Source organism: Ischnura elegans, chromosome X (assembly GCF_921293095.1).
Source record: "Ischnura elegans chromosome X, ioIscEleg1.1, whole genome shotgun sequence".
NCBI lineage: Eukaryota > Metazoa > Arthropoda > Insecta > Odonata > Coenagrionidae > Ischnura > Ischnura elegans.
The window spans coordinates 1111845-1130497 of NC_060259.1; the positions used below are offsets into that span (position 1 = coordinate 1111845).

General features: G+C 40.8%; 1 protein-coding gene across 8 annotated transcripts in view; it reads right to left on the reverse strand.

Moving 5' to 3' along the window:
- The window catches only part of LOC124170521 (zinc finger protein 467-like), a 232469-nt gene that overhangs the window by 49426 nt on the left and 164390 nt on the right, over positions 1 to 18653 (reverse strand). For all 8 annotated transcript variants that reach the window (XM_046549295.1, XM_046549294.1, XM_046549297.1 and 5 more), the window contains 2 exons: positions 13939 to 14232; positions 9593 to 9610 (listed from right to left, as the gene is read on the reverse strand). In XM_046549295.1, the coding sequence (XP_046405251.1) occupies positions 9593 to 9610; positions 13939 to 14232 (312 nt within the window). The remainder of the gene's footprint in view (positions 1 to 9592; positions 9611 to 13938; positions 14233 to 18653) is intronic.

An 18653-nucleotide genomic window follows, 5' to 3' on the forward strand; every position in this document is an offset into this window, starting at 1 on the left:
TTACCCTAGAGGGTAGTCCATACCCCCAGAAACCCCAGTATTAGTTGTGCCTAAAACCCCCCCTAATCTTCGTGAACATACTTTCGTACTATTATTGCAACCAGTCCGCTATCGTAAGATTCCTATTGGTCGTAATCCTATTAATTACCAGTAGAAGTGCAGGGGAATGGATATTTTACTCTTGTAAAATGTTATTTTCAGCTAAGCTAGTTGCATAGCGGAACCGTGGTGTTGGCAATAATTTTACCTTGGGAAATGATATCCGAGGCATATTTTCATGAAGCCTACCCATAATGATAGAAAAAAAGTTTACTGTGTTCGTTTGCGATTTTAACGTGACAGCGATCATGATAAAATATTTCACCACATACAGTGAAACCTCTATACAACGAACCCCTATACAACGAAATTTTAAGAAAACCCCTCTATTTCGAAGTCAATGGCCCGGTCCCGGTTCCTTTCAATGGATAATGCACGCAAAAAAACCTCGCGTAACGAACCTCTCTAACTACGAAAACTCCGTACAACGAAGTCCACACTTGGGCCCAAAACAGGAAAAGTGCCCCTCTAGAACGAATTATTGAGAATAAACTCAGTATTTTACACTCTATAATTTTTCCTTAGATAATTACGAAATAAGCAGGAAGTAGAACTGCAGCGGAGGGTGCCGTTGACGTGTCTGCTAAGGCAATGAAGATAGTATCGACGGCAACATCGGAAAAGGCGCAAGCTCAAACGGGCTCTCGGATTCACATGCATATTTTCTAAACGCGTGAGAGTGTAACACGGCCCCCATAAGTCATACTATGTAGAACTGGCTCGCCACCATCTGCTTGTCTCGTATCAACTCACTCTGCGACCCCTGTTCCGAAAGTACGTATCAAATGTCTCTTCGGAGTTGTTGCGAGCGAAGTTGGGAGGGGAGTTGCCTTTTTCTCCCCCTCCCCACCAGTTAGCTGGAGGATGAGAGCGGGTCGGATGACTAATGGACCGAGAGGGGCGGGGGCGTAACAGTGGCAGCCGGCCAGCTGTAACCCAGTACAGAAAGGTAACCTGAGAAGATTTCTACATAATGTGATCTTGCTCGGTGAAGGCCATAGTCAACTAAGATAACTACTGATTACTCATCCACTCCTCTATCACCCTTCTCAGCTAACGGGGAGCGAAGCATTGGCTTTATTTGTACCTACTTTTTCTTATGGTGGGAACCGTCGGAGTTGACAATGTATGTTTACTATGGCGAAGTATTCAAAACTTCATTGGTTGGTGTTCAACCAATGAGCGCAAATTTTTGTCTACTCCGTCCCCATCCCAGAGGAAAATCTGGAGAATCCCCTCCACCAAATATATATATATGTAACCGTCTTTTCCTTGATGGATGTAGTCCGTTAACCTGCAAGTGGTGCGTTTGCTCGAGATCGTACATATATTAGCTCGATTGCTTGAGGATACCATCTTCATTGTGTTTATGGAACGCCCATAATTCGACGGGGATCTGGTCCAACTGGAAGAATTTCGAAGCTGTTTTGGATTCCACCCCGATCGCCAAGAAATTTAATACTTGTGACACGGATTGGGCGAATACGTTGCGGAAGACAGGTAAGACTGAAAGCATTTTATTTGATGATTCTCTACCAATTTTTCTATTACGCCATGAAATTATTTTGCCGTTTAAAATCACTGATGTTTTGAAGTATTGCATCTCGTGAAGTAATTCATCTGTTGCAATTGTATAATAATCAAAGGCAATTTATTTCACAATTATGAATAAAATTATCAGTGATCCTTCAAGATATAGCATTTTAACTACGTTTTTGATAACAAAATATTGGTACTCAAAAACTGCAGCTCCACTTTCACGGCTAATTATTACGTTCTACCGCTTTATCCTATTCCCATCACCTGTGGCAATAAACCTCTTCCGTACCTTCACCCTACCCTTTCTCTTAGTGGCATGGTATGACGAATGGCCTGAGGTGCCTTGCCTATCCCATCATACCTTTCCTCTTCCCGTCCCCCCTTCCAACCCGCCACGTCCCTCCAGCGCACCCGTTCCCCACTTGACCAGTCACTAACTCCCACCAACCAAATTTTCATGCATGGTACATACCTGATGGCATCAAAGAATTTATCTTTTACGTTACTTGACATTATTTACGTTTTGCTCAAAACCAAATATTTTTTTATTTATCGAGGAATCACTGATGATATAAAAAATGTGGCTAGTCTTCAACTTATTTTATCTTCATCGCAATGGATTCAGTAGTAACAAAGATGCGACTCTTTAGACTCGAATATCTTTCCTGTGTGCGAGAACAATTGAAGTCTGGAACTCATTCCCTGTTCGCTTTACTTATTATTAGGAGCTGAGAAAATATAGGAATAGTCTGTCCTAGTCTGCTTTAGTCATTACCTCTGGAAACGGCTGCACGAGTTGATTGTGACAACAGGACTTGCTTCTACGGTACGAACTGGAAAATATTTTGAGATTATTCTTTCTTAATTTTTCTATAAATTGAGTATATTTCGGTTATTTTTATTCCTTCCTTATTATTATAATTATTCCTTTACAGTAAAATGGCCAATACCACCAAAAACGCCGACAACTCTCCATTGAAACGAAGTTGCAAATTTTGGAATCGGTCGACACTGGAGAGAAAAAAACGGCAATTGCGGAGAGATTTAACATTCCGGCATCCACACTTTCCACAATTATTGCCAACAGGTACAAGATGGGAAATGGTATTGAGAAATTTGGTCCGGAAAGGAAGAGGTCTCGGTCATGAAAAAATGACGAATTAGACAGGAAAGTATTTGAGTGGTTTACGGAAGTGAGAAGTGCCAATATCCCAATATCTGGGTCCATCCTACAGGACCGGGCGAAAACAATAGTCTGGCTTCTTCTATAATCTCCTACCGGACTCCACGTTTGCTACCAAGGGAGAAATTTGCCATGGGGGCAAACGAAGTAAAGAAAGATTGACCGTTCTTTTCTGCACTAACAGTGACGGGTCAGAAAAGTTGAAGCCTTTCGTGATTGGTAAGTTTGCGAGTCCGAGGTGCTTCAAGCATGTTAAAAAATTGCCATGCCATTATGGGAATAACAAAAGTGCGAGGATGACGGCAATTTCATTTAGAGAGTGGTTCGCATCACTTGACTCAGTCATGGGGGGTAAAAATTGAAAAATTCTTCTTTTCCTTGACGGCTGCACCGCTCACAAAACATCAGATATGAAGCTGAGAAACGTGAAAGTCGTACATTTGCCCCCTAATTGCACGAGCAAAGTGCAACCACTCGATCAGGGGATTATTTCCCTCGTGATGAGGGCATATAGAAGGCAGCTGGTTGAATATCTTCTACCTAGAATAGGAAACACGGAAGACATCAAGTCACTGAAGTGGAACATCCTGCAAGCCATTCAGCGTCTCTGTGTTGCATGGGATGGAGTAGAGAAGAGCGCAATCACGAATTGCTTCAGGAGGGCAGGCTTTCCCAGAGAGATGGACGTCCAAGACGACCCACAGCCGGAGGAGAGGGAGGAATGGGGCGAAGTCGCACAATTGTTAAACATTGAAGGGGTATCTTTCGAAGACTTTGCAAACATTGATGATGATCTCGCTGTTTTTGGCAAGAATGACGATCCTGAAATAATCACAGAGACGCAGGATGTGAGCGATGAAGAGAGAGAAGAGTCCAGCAATTGCGTAGTGCGCCCCAGTTGGAAGGAAGTGGTGGACGCAGTAGATGTTTTGGAGCGAGTTTTTATTACTTCGGAAGATGGAATAGAAAATTTGAAAATTCTGCGGCAGGTTGAGCAAGCAGCCAGTAAAGAAATGAGAAAAAGGATGAGACAGACAACTTTGCAAAACTATTTTAAATAGAATAATTTTGGATTAAAAAACTTAAAAACAGATACTGTCTCTTATTTATTAAAAATATTATTTAAACCCATTTTTTTTCGAAATTTGCATAAACTTCCTGAAATGTAATCATTTGCAAAGAATATGGAATGTTTCGGCTGAGGTAAGTCTCAAGAGAGCTGACTGTATATACAGCGAGGACAGTAGACGATGCTGTATTTATATTTGTGAGGAGGTAAGTGAAGGAGAGATAAATCGAAAGGCAGATTACTAATACATGAATTTTGTCCTCCTTGGTGTGTGTCAAATAAGTTGGGTTACTTGAAGAGCGGCAGACCACAGGGTCACGCACTGTCGGAGACGCATGAGATTTCGGTTATGGGAAGGGGAATCACTGAGGAGAGGAATGGGCGAGGGAGGGCTCCCCGAAGAAACGTGGAAGGGGAGGGGAGAAAACAGCAGCATTGTAGAGAAAGAGTCGACTAAGTGCGTAGTTCTTCTTCCTTTCAGAGGGGAAATGTTATTGAATAATAGACATTTTGGTATGAAATGTTTGGGAGTGGTTAGTTGTAAATCCACTCCTTTCCTCCTCATTTCAGTGCGTGCGTGGGGTTAGACTTCTTGCTGTGTCCAACTGGAAACATCTCCACTCCAAATTGTTAGCATGAAATATTACCAGTGCAACTAGAGTTTTCAGATTATCGATCTTCGCCTGGTTATCTTCGCCTGGTTTGGGCAGAAGTCCTTCAAGTGTCATAAAAGACGCGAAAAGGAGTGGGATCAGGTTCTTTCACGTGTTTTTATTCTCTGCTAACGTAACGTAACTGATTGCTAACGTAAGTCGTATTGAATTGGTTAGATAGTGCTTTACTGACTAATTATTCCAGTTTAATAGTTTTGGCCTGCATATGGCACATACGAGAGATGCGTTCGGTAAAGGACTGAAAAACCACAAACCTCGCTTAAAATTGACTAACAATATCTAAGTATGAAGAGGTGAACTGGATGAATTCCCAGCGATTCCAACTGTCCTTATACTCGGGGAATACTTTGTTGTTGTTTTTTGTCTATCAGTGGGTAAAGTAATTGCGTAAGCTTGGTTTTGCTGAGCGTAGCCCGGGGCAGCCTACTGATGACGGTTCCGGGATTTCCTTCCTTACCTTCCAATTCTATCCTCTCCCGAGGGCGTCGGCGGGCTCCTTTGTCGCGACGACCCCCTCCTTTTCCCTACTTTTTTACCACCCCCCTTTCCTAGGGTAACTCGGGCGTATAAGTCTCGGACTTGGTTCTCGGGCTAAAGTTGAAACCGTATGGAGATTTTTAGTCTCTCCTAAACACTGGATGAAAGGCGACAAAGCGTGGATTCAAATATTACCTGGCTTACTCGAGGATAGTACTGCGTTTTGGCACCGAGGAATGGGTGTACCAGCAGAATACCGATCGTGTCCAGCTTCTATTAAGTCATACCTGAGAGGAGTATCGGTCATACCGAATGCATTATCATCTGAGATTGCCATTGTTACTTCGATTGCCGACTTCCAAGATTTTACTCGTGGTAACTAACACGCCCCACCTAACTTCCATCGTCGTTTATAGATATTAGTACATACCGGTCACGAACATAGATATTTACCGGAATTTCAATAGGATGCCAACAATGCACTTTATTTCGTAAGTCTTTGGGCAATATTGCTCTTTCAGGCAAATTTGCTGCACAAAACTGCCATTTGATATCGACTTCAATTATTGCGCTCAAAGAATAATGCCGACTAGATACTCAGGAAAATTATGGATCACTCTTTAAGACCTGATCCTTTGACATTAATTTTGGCGCTCCTTAAATTTCAGGCCATAGTTAAAGTAAGCGATGAGACGTAGAGCAGAATGGATGATGAAAATAGTAATTTCAATAAGAAATACGCAGATTGAAAATCACGCGGTGATAGCCACGGTATTATATAGAAGGTAAAAAATAAAAATTGTTTATCATCACTCTAGGGAAGGTTTTAATGGCGAATGAAGCAAGATTGATAAAGGGCATAGCCGAGTAAGAGATTGAAAAGTCCCCCCTCACGGATTTTTCCCAGACTTGGGGCATAGGATTTGGGATCAAATAGGACTAACCTCCCCACACTTCCAGCCCGCTAGAGGCCCACTAGGGCGGCTAGCTCGGAATTTCGATTTCCACTCTTTTTTAAATATCTCGAGATAAAAAGCATATTTTTCAATGCAGTTTGCGCCATTTGTAGGCTCTCTTAATGGAGGAGATGCACAATTTTTTTCACAACTTTTCAGGGGCATATGGAGAAATGTCGTCGATTTGAAAATTGCAAACGCTAGTTTTCATAAAATATTTTTGAGAGGGCCACAATTAAAAAGTGTATTTCAAAGGAGTATTTAAATACCTTTCGGCTAATGCAATGAAAAAAGAACATTTAGGGGGTGGAACACCCCGAAAAAAAATAAAATATGTCATTTTGGCCATTTATTGCTGTTTTTCCCATGACCTTTATCCCCATAACACCCGTTTCATACCATCTTGCACATATTTAGTCCTCTCACTAACGCTCAAACTCATACCGATTGTAATTCCAACCTCAAGAGACAGAGCTTTGTGGATGCTGGTGCCGAAAATGGCTTCAGGACTCCGAAAACCTCCGAGTAAGCTATTTCAAATCAAAAGATTCCACACACCCAAACCCCCTCCCCACTCCTTCAAAGCTGAGAATAGATTTAATTTGTAAGTGTACGAGATTTATCCTGCGTCCTCGAGGACCTACTAGTCAGATATTCCAAAATGAAAAAACTTGAGACTACCCCAACTACGCTAAACCCTTGGGATTTTATCATAGGTTAATGTTAGGCACGTGCTAAAATGAAGAGTACAAAATGTCAATTTTTCAACTTTTTTTTATCTAGATCATTTTTGAATGAAAATATTATAACATGCTTGCATAATCAATGAAGATTCAGAGGATGACGAATAAAATTCTTTAGAGAAAATTCACCAGAAATCGATGTTTGACCAGGTATTGTTTATTTTTCATAAGTTTTTTTTTTGTTATTTGTATGCCAAACAGTAAAAAAGTTGAAAAATTGAACATTTTGTACTATTCATTTTAGCACGTGCCTAACATTAACCTATGATAAAATCCCAAGGGTTTAGCGTAGTTGGGGTAGTCTCAAGTTTTTTCATTTTGGAATATCTGACTAGTAGGTCCTCGAGGACGCAGGATAAATCTCGTACACTTACAAATTAAATCTATTCTCAGCTTTGAAGGAGTGGGGAGGGGGTTTGGGTGTGTGGAATCTTTTGATTTGAAATAGCTTACTCGGAGGTTTTCGGAGTCCTGAAGCCATTTTCGGCACCAGCATCCACAAAGCTCTGTCTCTTGAGGTTGGAATTACAATCGGTATGAGTTTGAGCGTTAGTGAGAGGACTAAATATGTGCAAGATGGTATGAAACGGGTGTTATGGGGATAAAGGTCATGGGAAAAACAGCAATAAATGGCCAAAATGACATATTTTATTTTTTTTCGGGGTGTTCCACCCCCTAAATGTTCTTTTTTCATTGCATTAGCCGAAAGGTATTTAAATACTCCTTTGAAATACACTTTTTAATTGTGGCCCTCTCAAAAATATTTTATGAAAACTAGCGTTTGCAATTTTCAAATCGACGACATTTCTCCATATGCCCCTGAAAAGTTGTGAAAAAAATTGTGCATCTCCTCCATTAAGAGAGCCTACAAATGGCGCAAACTGCATTGAAAAATATGCTTTTTATCTCGAGATATTTAAAAAAGAGTGGAAATCGAAATTCCGAGCTAGCCGCCCTAGTGGGCCTCTAGCGGGCTGGAAGTGTGGGGAGGTTAGTCCTATTTGATCCCAAATCCTATGCCCCAAGTCTGGGAAAAATCCGTGAGGGGGGACTTTTCAATCTCTTACTCGGCTATGCCCTTTACTCGACTTGCATCGTAAAGCACACGGAACACTTTGTGCCCCTGCGAAGACGCAACCCGCTCGTTACCCCTATACAACGAAACCCTCTACAGCGAAGTCATGATTTTCCCGGTCCCCTCAAATTCGTTGTACGGAGGTTTTACTGTAGTTAGCATTGACCCTTATGGGATTATCAGCGTTTTGGTCAAAGTATCTGTCCTACCCAAGAACCCCCATTCCTGCCACACAGCGCTCAACGCTCGGAACCAGTTAACAGTATATTTACAACCTCCTGGGGAGGGCGGAGCTACGGTGGGTGAGGAGACGAGGGCTGAGGAAGGAAGCGGCGTTGGAGGAGAAAGAGAGGATTAGCGTGGGTACATTGAGTCATCCAAATCACAATAGTCTGAGGTAGTTCATGAGTCCGGCTGTGGATGGTGCAGGCATGGGGTAATGATTTCCCCAAGGAAAAGTATTACTCAATGTTGGTGATTGCTTTTGGGAAATGCATTTGTAGGTAGTAATTGTAGGTAACATTATTTGAATGACGTTTCACTCCTCCTGCTGGGAGCGTTTTCAAGAGAATGGGAGGGAAACCGTTCTCGTTCCGAGCTTGTATAGGTTTCGTTAACCCATTGTTGACCCGATTTGAATTTTCACCGAAGGCAATAGCTGTTGGTCATTATATTGGGCCAGGAACCCTCTCCATATGCATATGGTTATATCCATCCTCCCTATTGAAGCTGTTGGGCCTTTTCGCTATCTCGACAGATATAAGATGCGGATGATATTCTTCCATCTTCGCCAATATCCGTGTAGCATTAAACATTATGTTATGCCCAGGGCTGGAGGCGTAATGTTCAGCGATCACTCATGCGTCCCACTGATGTAGTTTCAATGCTTTTTCATGCTCTTTAAGCCTTTGGAAGATAGAACGCTTGGTCTGTCCCACGTAGCTTCAGCCGCAGCAGCAGGGAACCTCATACACTCCCATGGGTCAAAGGGGAGGATGGCTATCCTTCGGTGAATGAAGGATATTTTTAATTCTCTTCACCGTGCAGAAGCGAGTCTTGATGTTGCTTTTTTGAAGGATTCTAGCAATTCTATCGGTGACTCTCGAGATGTTTGGAAAAAAACTCAGTCTCTTGAATGCGCTCCCAGTAGGAGGAGTGAAATGTCGAACAGGTAAAATTACCAACGCAGCATTTCCCGAAAGCAACCACAAATATTGATAAACAAAGATGTAAAAATCTTCATACGAAAACAGGATTAGCTCCTTTACTTCCAGCACGAAGGAATAATGTGCAAAATGCAGAACAGTTCCAGACTTCACAATGGTTTAATTGATACCAAATGCTTAATTGATACTTGAAGTTCTACTAGACTGTGTTCAAAAAGAAGAGTTACTTTAGTGGTGCCGGCCCAACTCAAAGGCGCCAAATTTGATTCTTTGGGCATGCTGCAATTTTTTGAATGTCCATACCTGTGAAAGTTCGGGAGTCGAATGCTTCTACGTAGAGGACTTACTGTAAGCTTTACCTGGCAGAGGATACAACTGAAGTCTAAACCCCAGATGGGATATTCTGCAAATGTGTTACCTTATTCATATTGAGTCATATAATTTACTTTGCTTACTGAATGACAAGTCATAATTTTGAATTCATTATTCACCAGCAATGCTCATGTTATAACTCACCATAAAGTAAATTTTAGCGAATGGACATGTTCAAAAAAGCACAATACTAATGACTGAGTAAAATATATAATTATAAATGATTAAAAAAAACTCACCACAGGAGTTGATAAAGTCTGAAAAGAATTAAGAATACATCAAATTACATTTTACATAATTATGTATTTTTTCATAATCTTAACACTAGGTACTCATGTGAAAAATGATTTGGAAAACATTAGTGTAAAGAGTGTTTTTCGTAATAATTTTATGTGAACAAAATATAACATTCAATATAATTTTCTCAGAACTAAAGTGACTAAGGTTGGAAGCAACAAAATGGAAATAAACAATGGGAATATTAACACACTGCTTGGATGTACCCGTTGAAAATCTTATTTCATACTACTTCTTTTTATTCTTTTAAAAAATGACTACTTCTCTTACAATCTGATAAATATTTATCACAAATAAACAGTGCCTAATAGCAACCAATTCCTGATATCCACATAATGGGCCTTCAATTCCAGCCATATCAAAGCTGTGGGTGCAATTAATTTGTTCAAACTCAAATAAAAAAGACATTTGATGACCAAGATGTATAAAGCTATTGAAGCATGCCAAACAGAATCTGTTAACAAGGTTGCATATTTACAGTATACCTTTGCAGCATACTTAGGTAGGATAAAATGCAGAGAATATATGATAAATGTACGTAATTAATTCTTTATGTCTTAACTACGTTTCAATCAATGCAATAATTAATTACAAATGAATGTTATCAATTCTCTACCTTTCAATCAGTGAACATGGAATAGGGTGGTTTATTATTTTTTTATTGCCTAAATCAAAATATTATTACTCCTGGAGTACATATTTCATGCTTTTAGATTTTTATATGACGATACCTATATTTCGCATTGAAATTAAAAGTGTAAATTTTCCAGCACGCGAAAACGTGACGGCTAAGTATGAATGCTGGGAAAATCTCGCGTGACATCCAGCTGTTGCTGTGTGAGGCCACCTGGGTGCGAGGCTATGAATGCCGCTATGATGCAGGCTGCTTGCTGCCGAGCATGGTGGTAGCGTAGAGTAACCTGATAGCAGGTAGTGCTTGGCTTAAATAAGGATTATTAATGCCCTATCAAACAAAGGAAACTTTCAGACCATAGGCAATTTCAATAGGTGATTATTAAGAGGTTTCCCATGAGCTCAGTGCCTCATGCAAGCATTGGTAATCTCAGACGATGTAAAACTCCTATCTACTCCTATAGAAACTAGGTCCCTGAGACGTCATGTGGAGTGGCATCTGGCCTTTTTAAAATGAGGTAAAAATTGACCATAGCCATTTGTCTAAACTGAGATTTCTAAAACCAAATAATTTGTATATTATGAATACACTAATGGTGGGTAACGAATCGCTATCAATGCCTTTCGTTTTCTTTGATGAAGGAAACAACCTTGTTCAAATTTTTGCTTTTGATCAATAAACTGCAACAATTACTCAACAACAATACTTGCACCAGCTTTGCACTCACGAGACACAAGTGTAAACAAGCAGCTTTGCACAGCAAATCCCATAGCCAGACATATCCGCATCTACTGCTGGCGCCAATTGCGAGTAGCTTCAGATGTATTCACGCTTACGCTACACCTCTTGATTTGGTTGGATCTGTCACTCGCAGACGCTTGAACTGGGACCTCTTTTAAATATAATTTTCTCTTCAATATTCAAAATAAAGTACACTCCTGATTATTCGGGCTAATGATGGGGAGAGATGGCATGAATAATCAGAAAATACGGATAATCCAACATTTCACTTAAATATCTTGCAATGTTCAAAATTTAGCTAAAACGAACAATATATTATTATTTATGCAGGTATTCGGTTACTTTAAAGTGCTTCCACAACTTAATGAGAGCTGTCTTTGCCAATTCGCAATCGTTTTAGCGGCGATAACATGGTTGAACTTGTATTATTAATGCTCCATGTAAGGCCTGGTTTCGAAAACCACACATCTGTAGCTGTGTGATGACGGATACAGTGATAGTGGTTTGCACGAATGCTTCAAAACAACTGCTCGATGTCAGAAACTGCACTGTCAGGCACCACGCCACGTAGTTGCATCTTGCACAAGTTGCCCAGGTTGCAACTGCTGCAGGACGTGTATCGGTGATCACGGAGTGCGGTCGTGCACTGTGAGGTTTGGAAAACAGGAACACGGTGCTCCCGTGAATGCAGCTAGTGCGCGATCGCTTCCGTTTTACGAAGGGGATTCTAACGGAAATAATAAGTCCGGTGTATCCTAGCATTAATGCCATAATTCCAATGATTTTGCATCTGATTTCTTTATAAAGATCACGAAAAAAATTGAGCTAGAGTGAAACTCATGCACAGATAATCTGCAACCTGGATAAACCACAGCCGGATAATCCAGAGTCTGCTGTATAACGGAAAGTGCCCCGTGCCACCAGATAGTCATCAAAAAACTTAGGCGGTTCATTTTCCGAATCCACATGCAAATGGTCGTACTCACCTATTGTCCTCCTCTACTAATAAATTGGGTTCACCCAACAAGTTATTTTCTTACCAGCTAGAATCCGACATCTTATGAGGTAAGTACTGTCGAACAGGTGCAATCCCACATTTACCTATAATGTTGTATCTCAAGCGTAACGAAACTCACGTCCATCTGTAATGAATTTACATGTCCCCTGGCAGTGCAAGTACACCTCGTGAGCGTGAATCCACTTGAAAACGCTTCCAATTATGACCAACCTAAAAATTACTTCTTTATATATGTATGGATTGCAAGTAAAAGTGACCACAGATGTAATCGTTAACAGAAATTGAATTTCACGAAATTCACGATTTTTTCCTGGTTTTCACAATCTAAATTTTGTCAAATTCATGGTTTGTAGATAAGCCATTTTAGGCAGAAATATTGAACATGTAACAATCACCAGCCGCACGCTAACTAAAAATTTAACAAACGGGAGAGATGCCGTGAATGCAAATGTAGCAATGAAAGCCCTATCTCTCCTGGTGTCACCTATAGTTAGCAACATTCATCTCCCCCTAAAGGTTGTGAGTGGAAAAATGGATGGACCGGGGTGCCAGGGAAATTAAAAAGTGTCTGAATTTTAGCCAGGGTTAATGAACACATTTTCATTACCAGTATTCCAATCACAGGCTCAAGATTAATGTGACGTCATGGCACAAGGATCAATAATTGTGCTTTGAATATGCGTGTACAGATAAATGCATGGACAGTGTCTGCATGTGACCTCAAAATACAATCGACATATCCATTTTTCTTTTAATCTGCCAATTGTAGTTCAACAATGAAATTTGAGAGATTTCTAAGGTTATATGATGAAATTCATGGCTATTTCCAGGTTTAACCACGTTAGACAAAATTCACGGCTTATTCACGGTTTTAAGGTTTACACCATTGAGTGGGAACCCTGATTTTACTTCGTCACATCACATCACCAGAAACTTAGTTGACCATTGATGTGACACTATTACTAACAAGGAGACATCGCCAAAGTGATGTTCGGGATCTGGATGCAGATTTTATTCTCTAAAACCATATAGGTAAGATAGAAAAAGTGTAACGGCTTTCTTCCACATAGGTCCGGGTTCGAGAGATATTCGCAGTTAAGATTTCGTGCAGCATGAGGTCCCTTGATTAAGCACTACTTTTAAACTATGGCCGTGGCGGTGTGGTCTAGGGCATTAGTCCCCTAACCTATAGTTGGCATCCCAAGTTCCAGTCCCAGTGTCGGCAATATTTTTCCTCTCTTCTAATTTTTGAAATCACTGTAACATTTTATCCCCATTCGGTTTATTTTTACTTCGCGATTTTTTGAATTTAATATCAATTTATGGAATTTAAACAAAACTCCGAATTGTGCCTTACCATGCGAATTAGAGGATGTATACATGTAATTACTTACACGAATTTCCATGAAATATGCTCATCATGTGCACCGATGCATACCTCTACCTCGCATCAGTTAACCGATTGTACAGCTATATATGAATCGTTCCCTGATTTTTGATGCGTGTGCCTCCACTTTCAATCTCTTTTTTCCATTTCTGAAACACTGATATTTTCCGGGTTCCACGTTTTCTATTAAAAATATCATTTCCACTAGGCCTTCCCTCCATTACATTAGATGGGATGCCAACTATAGGTTAGGGGACTAATGCCCTAAACCGCACCACCACGGCCGTAGTTTAGAAGTAGCGCTTACTCAAGGGACCTCATGTTGCACGAAATCTTGACGTGCGAATATCTCTCGAACCCGGACCTATGTGGAAGAAAGCCATTACACTTTTTCTACCTTACCTAAATGGTTTTAGAGAATAACATCCGCATCCAGATCCCGAACATCACTTTGGCAATGTCTCCTTGTAAGTTACGACACGCCAACAGAACCCAAATATGTACTCACACTCTCACTTGTAAGGTGATTGGCCCTCGTCTGATGCACCTGAAGTCCTCTTGCAGTTCCGAAAGCTTTCTCGCAAGGACCATAAGGGCACCGGTACTTCATCCCCTGCGCCGCACTCTGCCCCGTTTCCTCGTCATCCACTTCGTTTGCGCTCTCAGGCTCCCGCTTCAACCCGTAGCGTCCTTGGCCGTTGGGTCCAGGGGTCACATTCATCGACAGTCGTCCTCCCATTGAAGCGTCTAGGCTCCTCTTTGTGTCATCTAACACATTGCCGGCAGCCAACTCACCCTCTGACTGCAGAAGAAATTGCATCCTATGGTTAACATATTCTTTGGAGTAGATTACATTGTGTGTTCGTAATATCTATTAAAAGTATATAAAATAAAACCCACTCTAATCAAAAAGCAGTAATCCATATACATAAAACAAAGTCAAAAATCCTGTTAGTTACACCATTTATAACTCGAGAACAGAAGCAACGATTTTAATGATACATATATGGATTTTTGGATTCGTCTCAGCCCCGGATAACAGAGTAAACATTAAAATATATTCATAGTTCACGAGAAAAATTAATCATAATCTTAGGAGTGAATATTTAGGAGTTGGTAACACTGCAAAAGCTGTCAAGTCAGTAAAAACTGGATGATGTGTTTTGTTTCATGGAAAGATGGTCTCATCAACAAAGTGTTCCCAATCATGATTGATAACCACAAAAATCTTAAATGATAGAGTGAGCGAGGAATTTGGCGGCCAAGAGCGAACCATTACTTGGCCGTTGTCTCCAGGGGTCACATGCATTGACAATTGTCCTCCCATTGAAGTGTCTAGGCTCCTCTTTGTGCCATCCAACTCATTGCCAGCAGCCAACTCACCCTCTGACTGCAGAAGAAATTGCATCCTATGGTTAACATACTCTTTGGAGTAGATTACATGTGTGGAATTTCTTTCCAATTAATAATGGGGAACTTGCATGAATTTTTTTTTAATCTCACAGGCAGACAGAAAATCACTTTCTGAATTCAACAAAGAAAACCGCTTGTAAATCAGAGTTTTCATTCGCCAGATATTCAATGATAAATATAGAGAATTTTGAAGTGCTGACTGACACCCTTCTGCCTGATTTCATCTCAAATCAGGCAGAGGGGTGTCAGGTGACCATCACCGATTTCTCTGAAAGTTATATATGTGAAAGCAGTATCCTTATGATGAATAATGATGACTTTATCTCAGCTCAGAACTGGGGGAGAACAGAGGGAGTTTTTGATGCGCTCGCATCAAAAACTCCCTCACACCCCTAGCCACAGCCGACGAACCCTTGATGACGTCAAAGGTGACTAAACATCACGCGAAGCAATCGTTGTCATTGTTTGTAGTAGTTGCCAGCAATTGTGAGAGCTTCATTTGTGAGAAGTGTTCATTATTTTCTATTTAAGGATAAATATCCGACGATAGAGGCTCGGAAGCCCTCATATTTTGTATTATATATAATAGGGATGAGTTGATTTCAAATGTCGATTCTCGATTCCACCGATTCTCGGGCACGGAATTGGAATCGAGAATCGATCGCCTAAAGTCGATTCCGATTCCATCGATTCCAGGAAGATAAATGTTTTGAGCATAGGCGATAAGCTTGGGGCATAAAGGCCGCTACACACCTGAGCAGCCGCAGTGTCTGCCTTTGCCGCGCGGAGGATACGCCCGGCACGCGGGTGCTACGACGAACATACCTAAGCGGCCTCGGAAACAAGAAAATGTCGGAAAGAGCGACAAACCGACTAACCCTGAAATGGCGCGTGTTCAAGAGCAACTCTCAGAGAAAAATATTGGATACCACGGGATCGGGAAGCAACGTAGACATTTTTCGTTCTTTTATTAACCGCTAGTCACGGCAAATCAAATTATTGCAATTATGAATCATCATCGGAGTATTCATCTGGACCACCACTTTAAACTTACAATAGATCGAATTATATATACATATTTTATTGTCGAATGATATTGGAAGTCTGTTGATAATAAAAACGTGCAGAGAGCGAGTTTTCCTGTGAAAAAAAGTTTCTTATAAATACGTGCAGAGAGCGGGTTTTTTATACAGTTGAACCCCTATCTATCGTTCCCGCATTCATAGTTCGCCGTTCCTGGTTCCAAATAAAGTTCCATTAAGACAATGGATTTTTTCCCGCATACATTGTTTTCCGAAGTATCGTTTTCCCATATCCATCGTTTGACAAAAATGAGACGAAGTGTTTACAATGTGTTATATGTGGCTAATGATGACAGACACATAGTTTGAATCGTTTGAATATTCGCCAGGAGATTGAAATACTATTGGGAGAAGCTGAGTGCCGTGGGATAGTGACATTAGCGCATTTCCCTCGATTCGCTATCCCCCTCCATTCAGCACTCGCGTCCCCCCTCTGAAGCTTTCCTCTTCTCCGAAAAGAAAAAAGGTCCCAGCTCGCACGGGGTCGTATTACGAAGACCTTAGCTTCGAAAGAAAATATCAAGTTACACGAGAACAATTGATACGCGTTTCATACCTCTCCGATTCTCGCCCACTGTATTTTTTCAGCCTATGACTCACCTATTAGCCCAAAAGGTGTCTAACAATGAATTTCGGCAATTGGTATTATACTTTTATTGGATTGAAATATTAGTAATGTGCACGTAATTCAAAAAAGAATGATACTAAACACGACGTATTTCTAACGTTATTTAAGCATTTTAGCAAGGAAATAGTTGGAATAATACGACGGTGATTTCTGGCCAATCTCGATATCCTCGCAGATGATTTGAGCTTCTCGGCAATTGATGGGGCATTTTTTTCAAAAACAGGGCATCGGGTTACAATTTACGAGTTATGCTACAAGTCTCACTTGTCACAGTTGCTAAGGAAGCGATGTCTTCTCATGATATTTTGTTTCTCCCTACTAGCAATCTGAATTCATCTGCTCATCTGCTAGAGCTACGCTACTTATTGTCAGAAAAGAGTGGGTAATTAGCCTTCTCTACGGGACAAAAAATTTCATTGCGCAGTCTTATGGTCATGCTTCACCCTCTGCAGTACGCTCTGCTTACGGCGTACGCGATAGCACTAGTGCCGAACTTCACCTCGTACGAGAAGTTCCGTACTTTCCAGGGTGAGTTGATTTAAAACCAGCGAGTGTTTTCCGTGTGGGTTCAATTAAGTCCGGTTTCATTTTTATTCGTCTTCGGACCATGGCCCTTCCGAAGAAACAAGTGAGAACTTTGAAAGATGGACTGAAAATAATTGAAAAGGAAGAAAAGAATCCTGTCTAGTAGCGCGTGAGTATTGCAACGCCTCGGGTTATCCGCTAGCACATAACGACAGGGGTGGGGGCAGAGCGAGATACCTGGTGAAAACAAGAAGTGGGATGAAGCCGAGGGTCAGGTGGGCATGCCACTGACAATCAACGCAACATTGTTAACGCTTTACACATTGCCTCACTCATATTAAAAATTTAATTGTAAGAAAGGAACATTTCAAATAATAAACTATTTTTGGCCTTTTTGATCCATCTCACAACCAATCACTGCGTCGGCGAAAGCGGTTGTTTTAGGCATAGCATGCACATTACTCTCGTAAATACGTGTAATTGAAATGGCATTTGATGGATAAGAATTTTTACATCAGACACAAATCCATAATAGCAGTGAAAATGCCGAGTGGAGTGCAAACATTTTTTAGCAAGGTGGCGTGTTCCTTTAGGATATTTGAAAGAGATATAAGTCAAATCAACAATATGACCTAAGTGTTTCGATAAAGTAATAATATTCCTGTAATCAGCTAAATTCTTATTTGAATCCATTAATGAATATCATAATTAGCAAATATCGAGCGTTTCCTGGGACATATGCAACCTGGTCAAACATTTCCGCATTCGTTGTTTTTTTCATCCATCCCCTTGAAAAACGTTAGATCGAGGTTCCACTGTATAAATATTTTTCATAGACTAACACGTGTATGAGTCAGCAATAAAAATTTGGAAACATTCACGTTTGTATAGCCCAGTTTCATCAATGCAACCCTTGAGAAAGTTGATACAGGCTTGGCATAAGCCGCCGCGGCCTCCGGGTGGACTCGACAGGTTGCGTTTGGCCACCACCACCAGGGTTCCCCCTCTACCTGAATAATGAAATTCACGGCTTTTTCCAGGTTTTCACGGTTATTTTTCAGGTTTTCATGGTTTTTTCTGGTTTTCACGGTCTCAATTTCGCTAAATTCTCGGTCCGGTAATAAGCCAACAATAAGAAAATAACTGGCCGTATATCAACAGAAAATTAACGTACGCGACAAACGCCGTGAATGTTAACGCCGCAATGAAAAGTGATATCTGTTATGACGTGATCTATCGTTTGCAAAATTCAGGGCCGACTAAAGGACCAGCCCAACCGCGCTCTTGCCTGGACGCCGAATACCCTTCGGACCTTCTTCCGCCCGGACACCAGAGGTCCTTTTTTAATTCCTCGCCGAGAGATTGTTTTTTGCGCACGTTTTTATTACTGCACAGTAAACGAATTTCCCCCACCCCAATCTTTCTTATTTAACGGAAAATATTTTATTTAAATTGTTTATAGAATATAATAAATTGATTCTTTCTTATTTAACGGAAAATATTTTATGAAAATTGTTTAGAGAACATAATAAATCGAAAAACAATTTCATACACCGTATTAGCTCAAATCTAAGA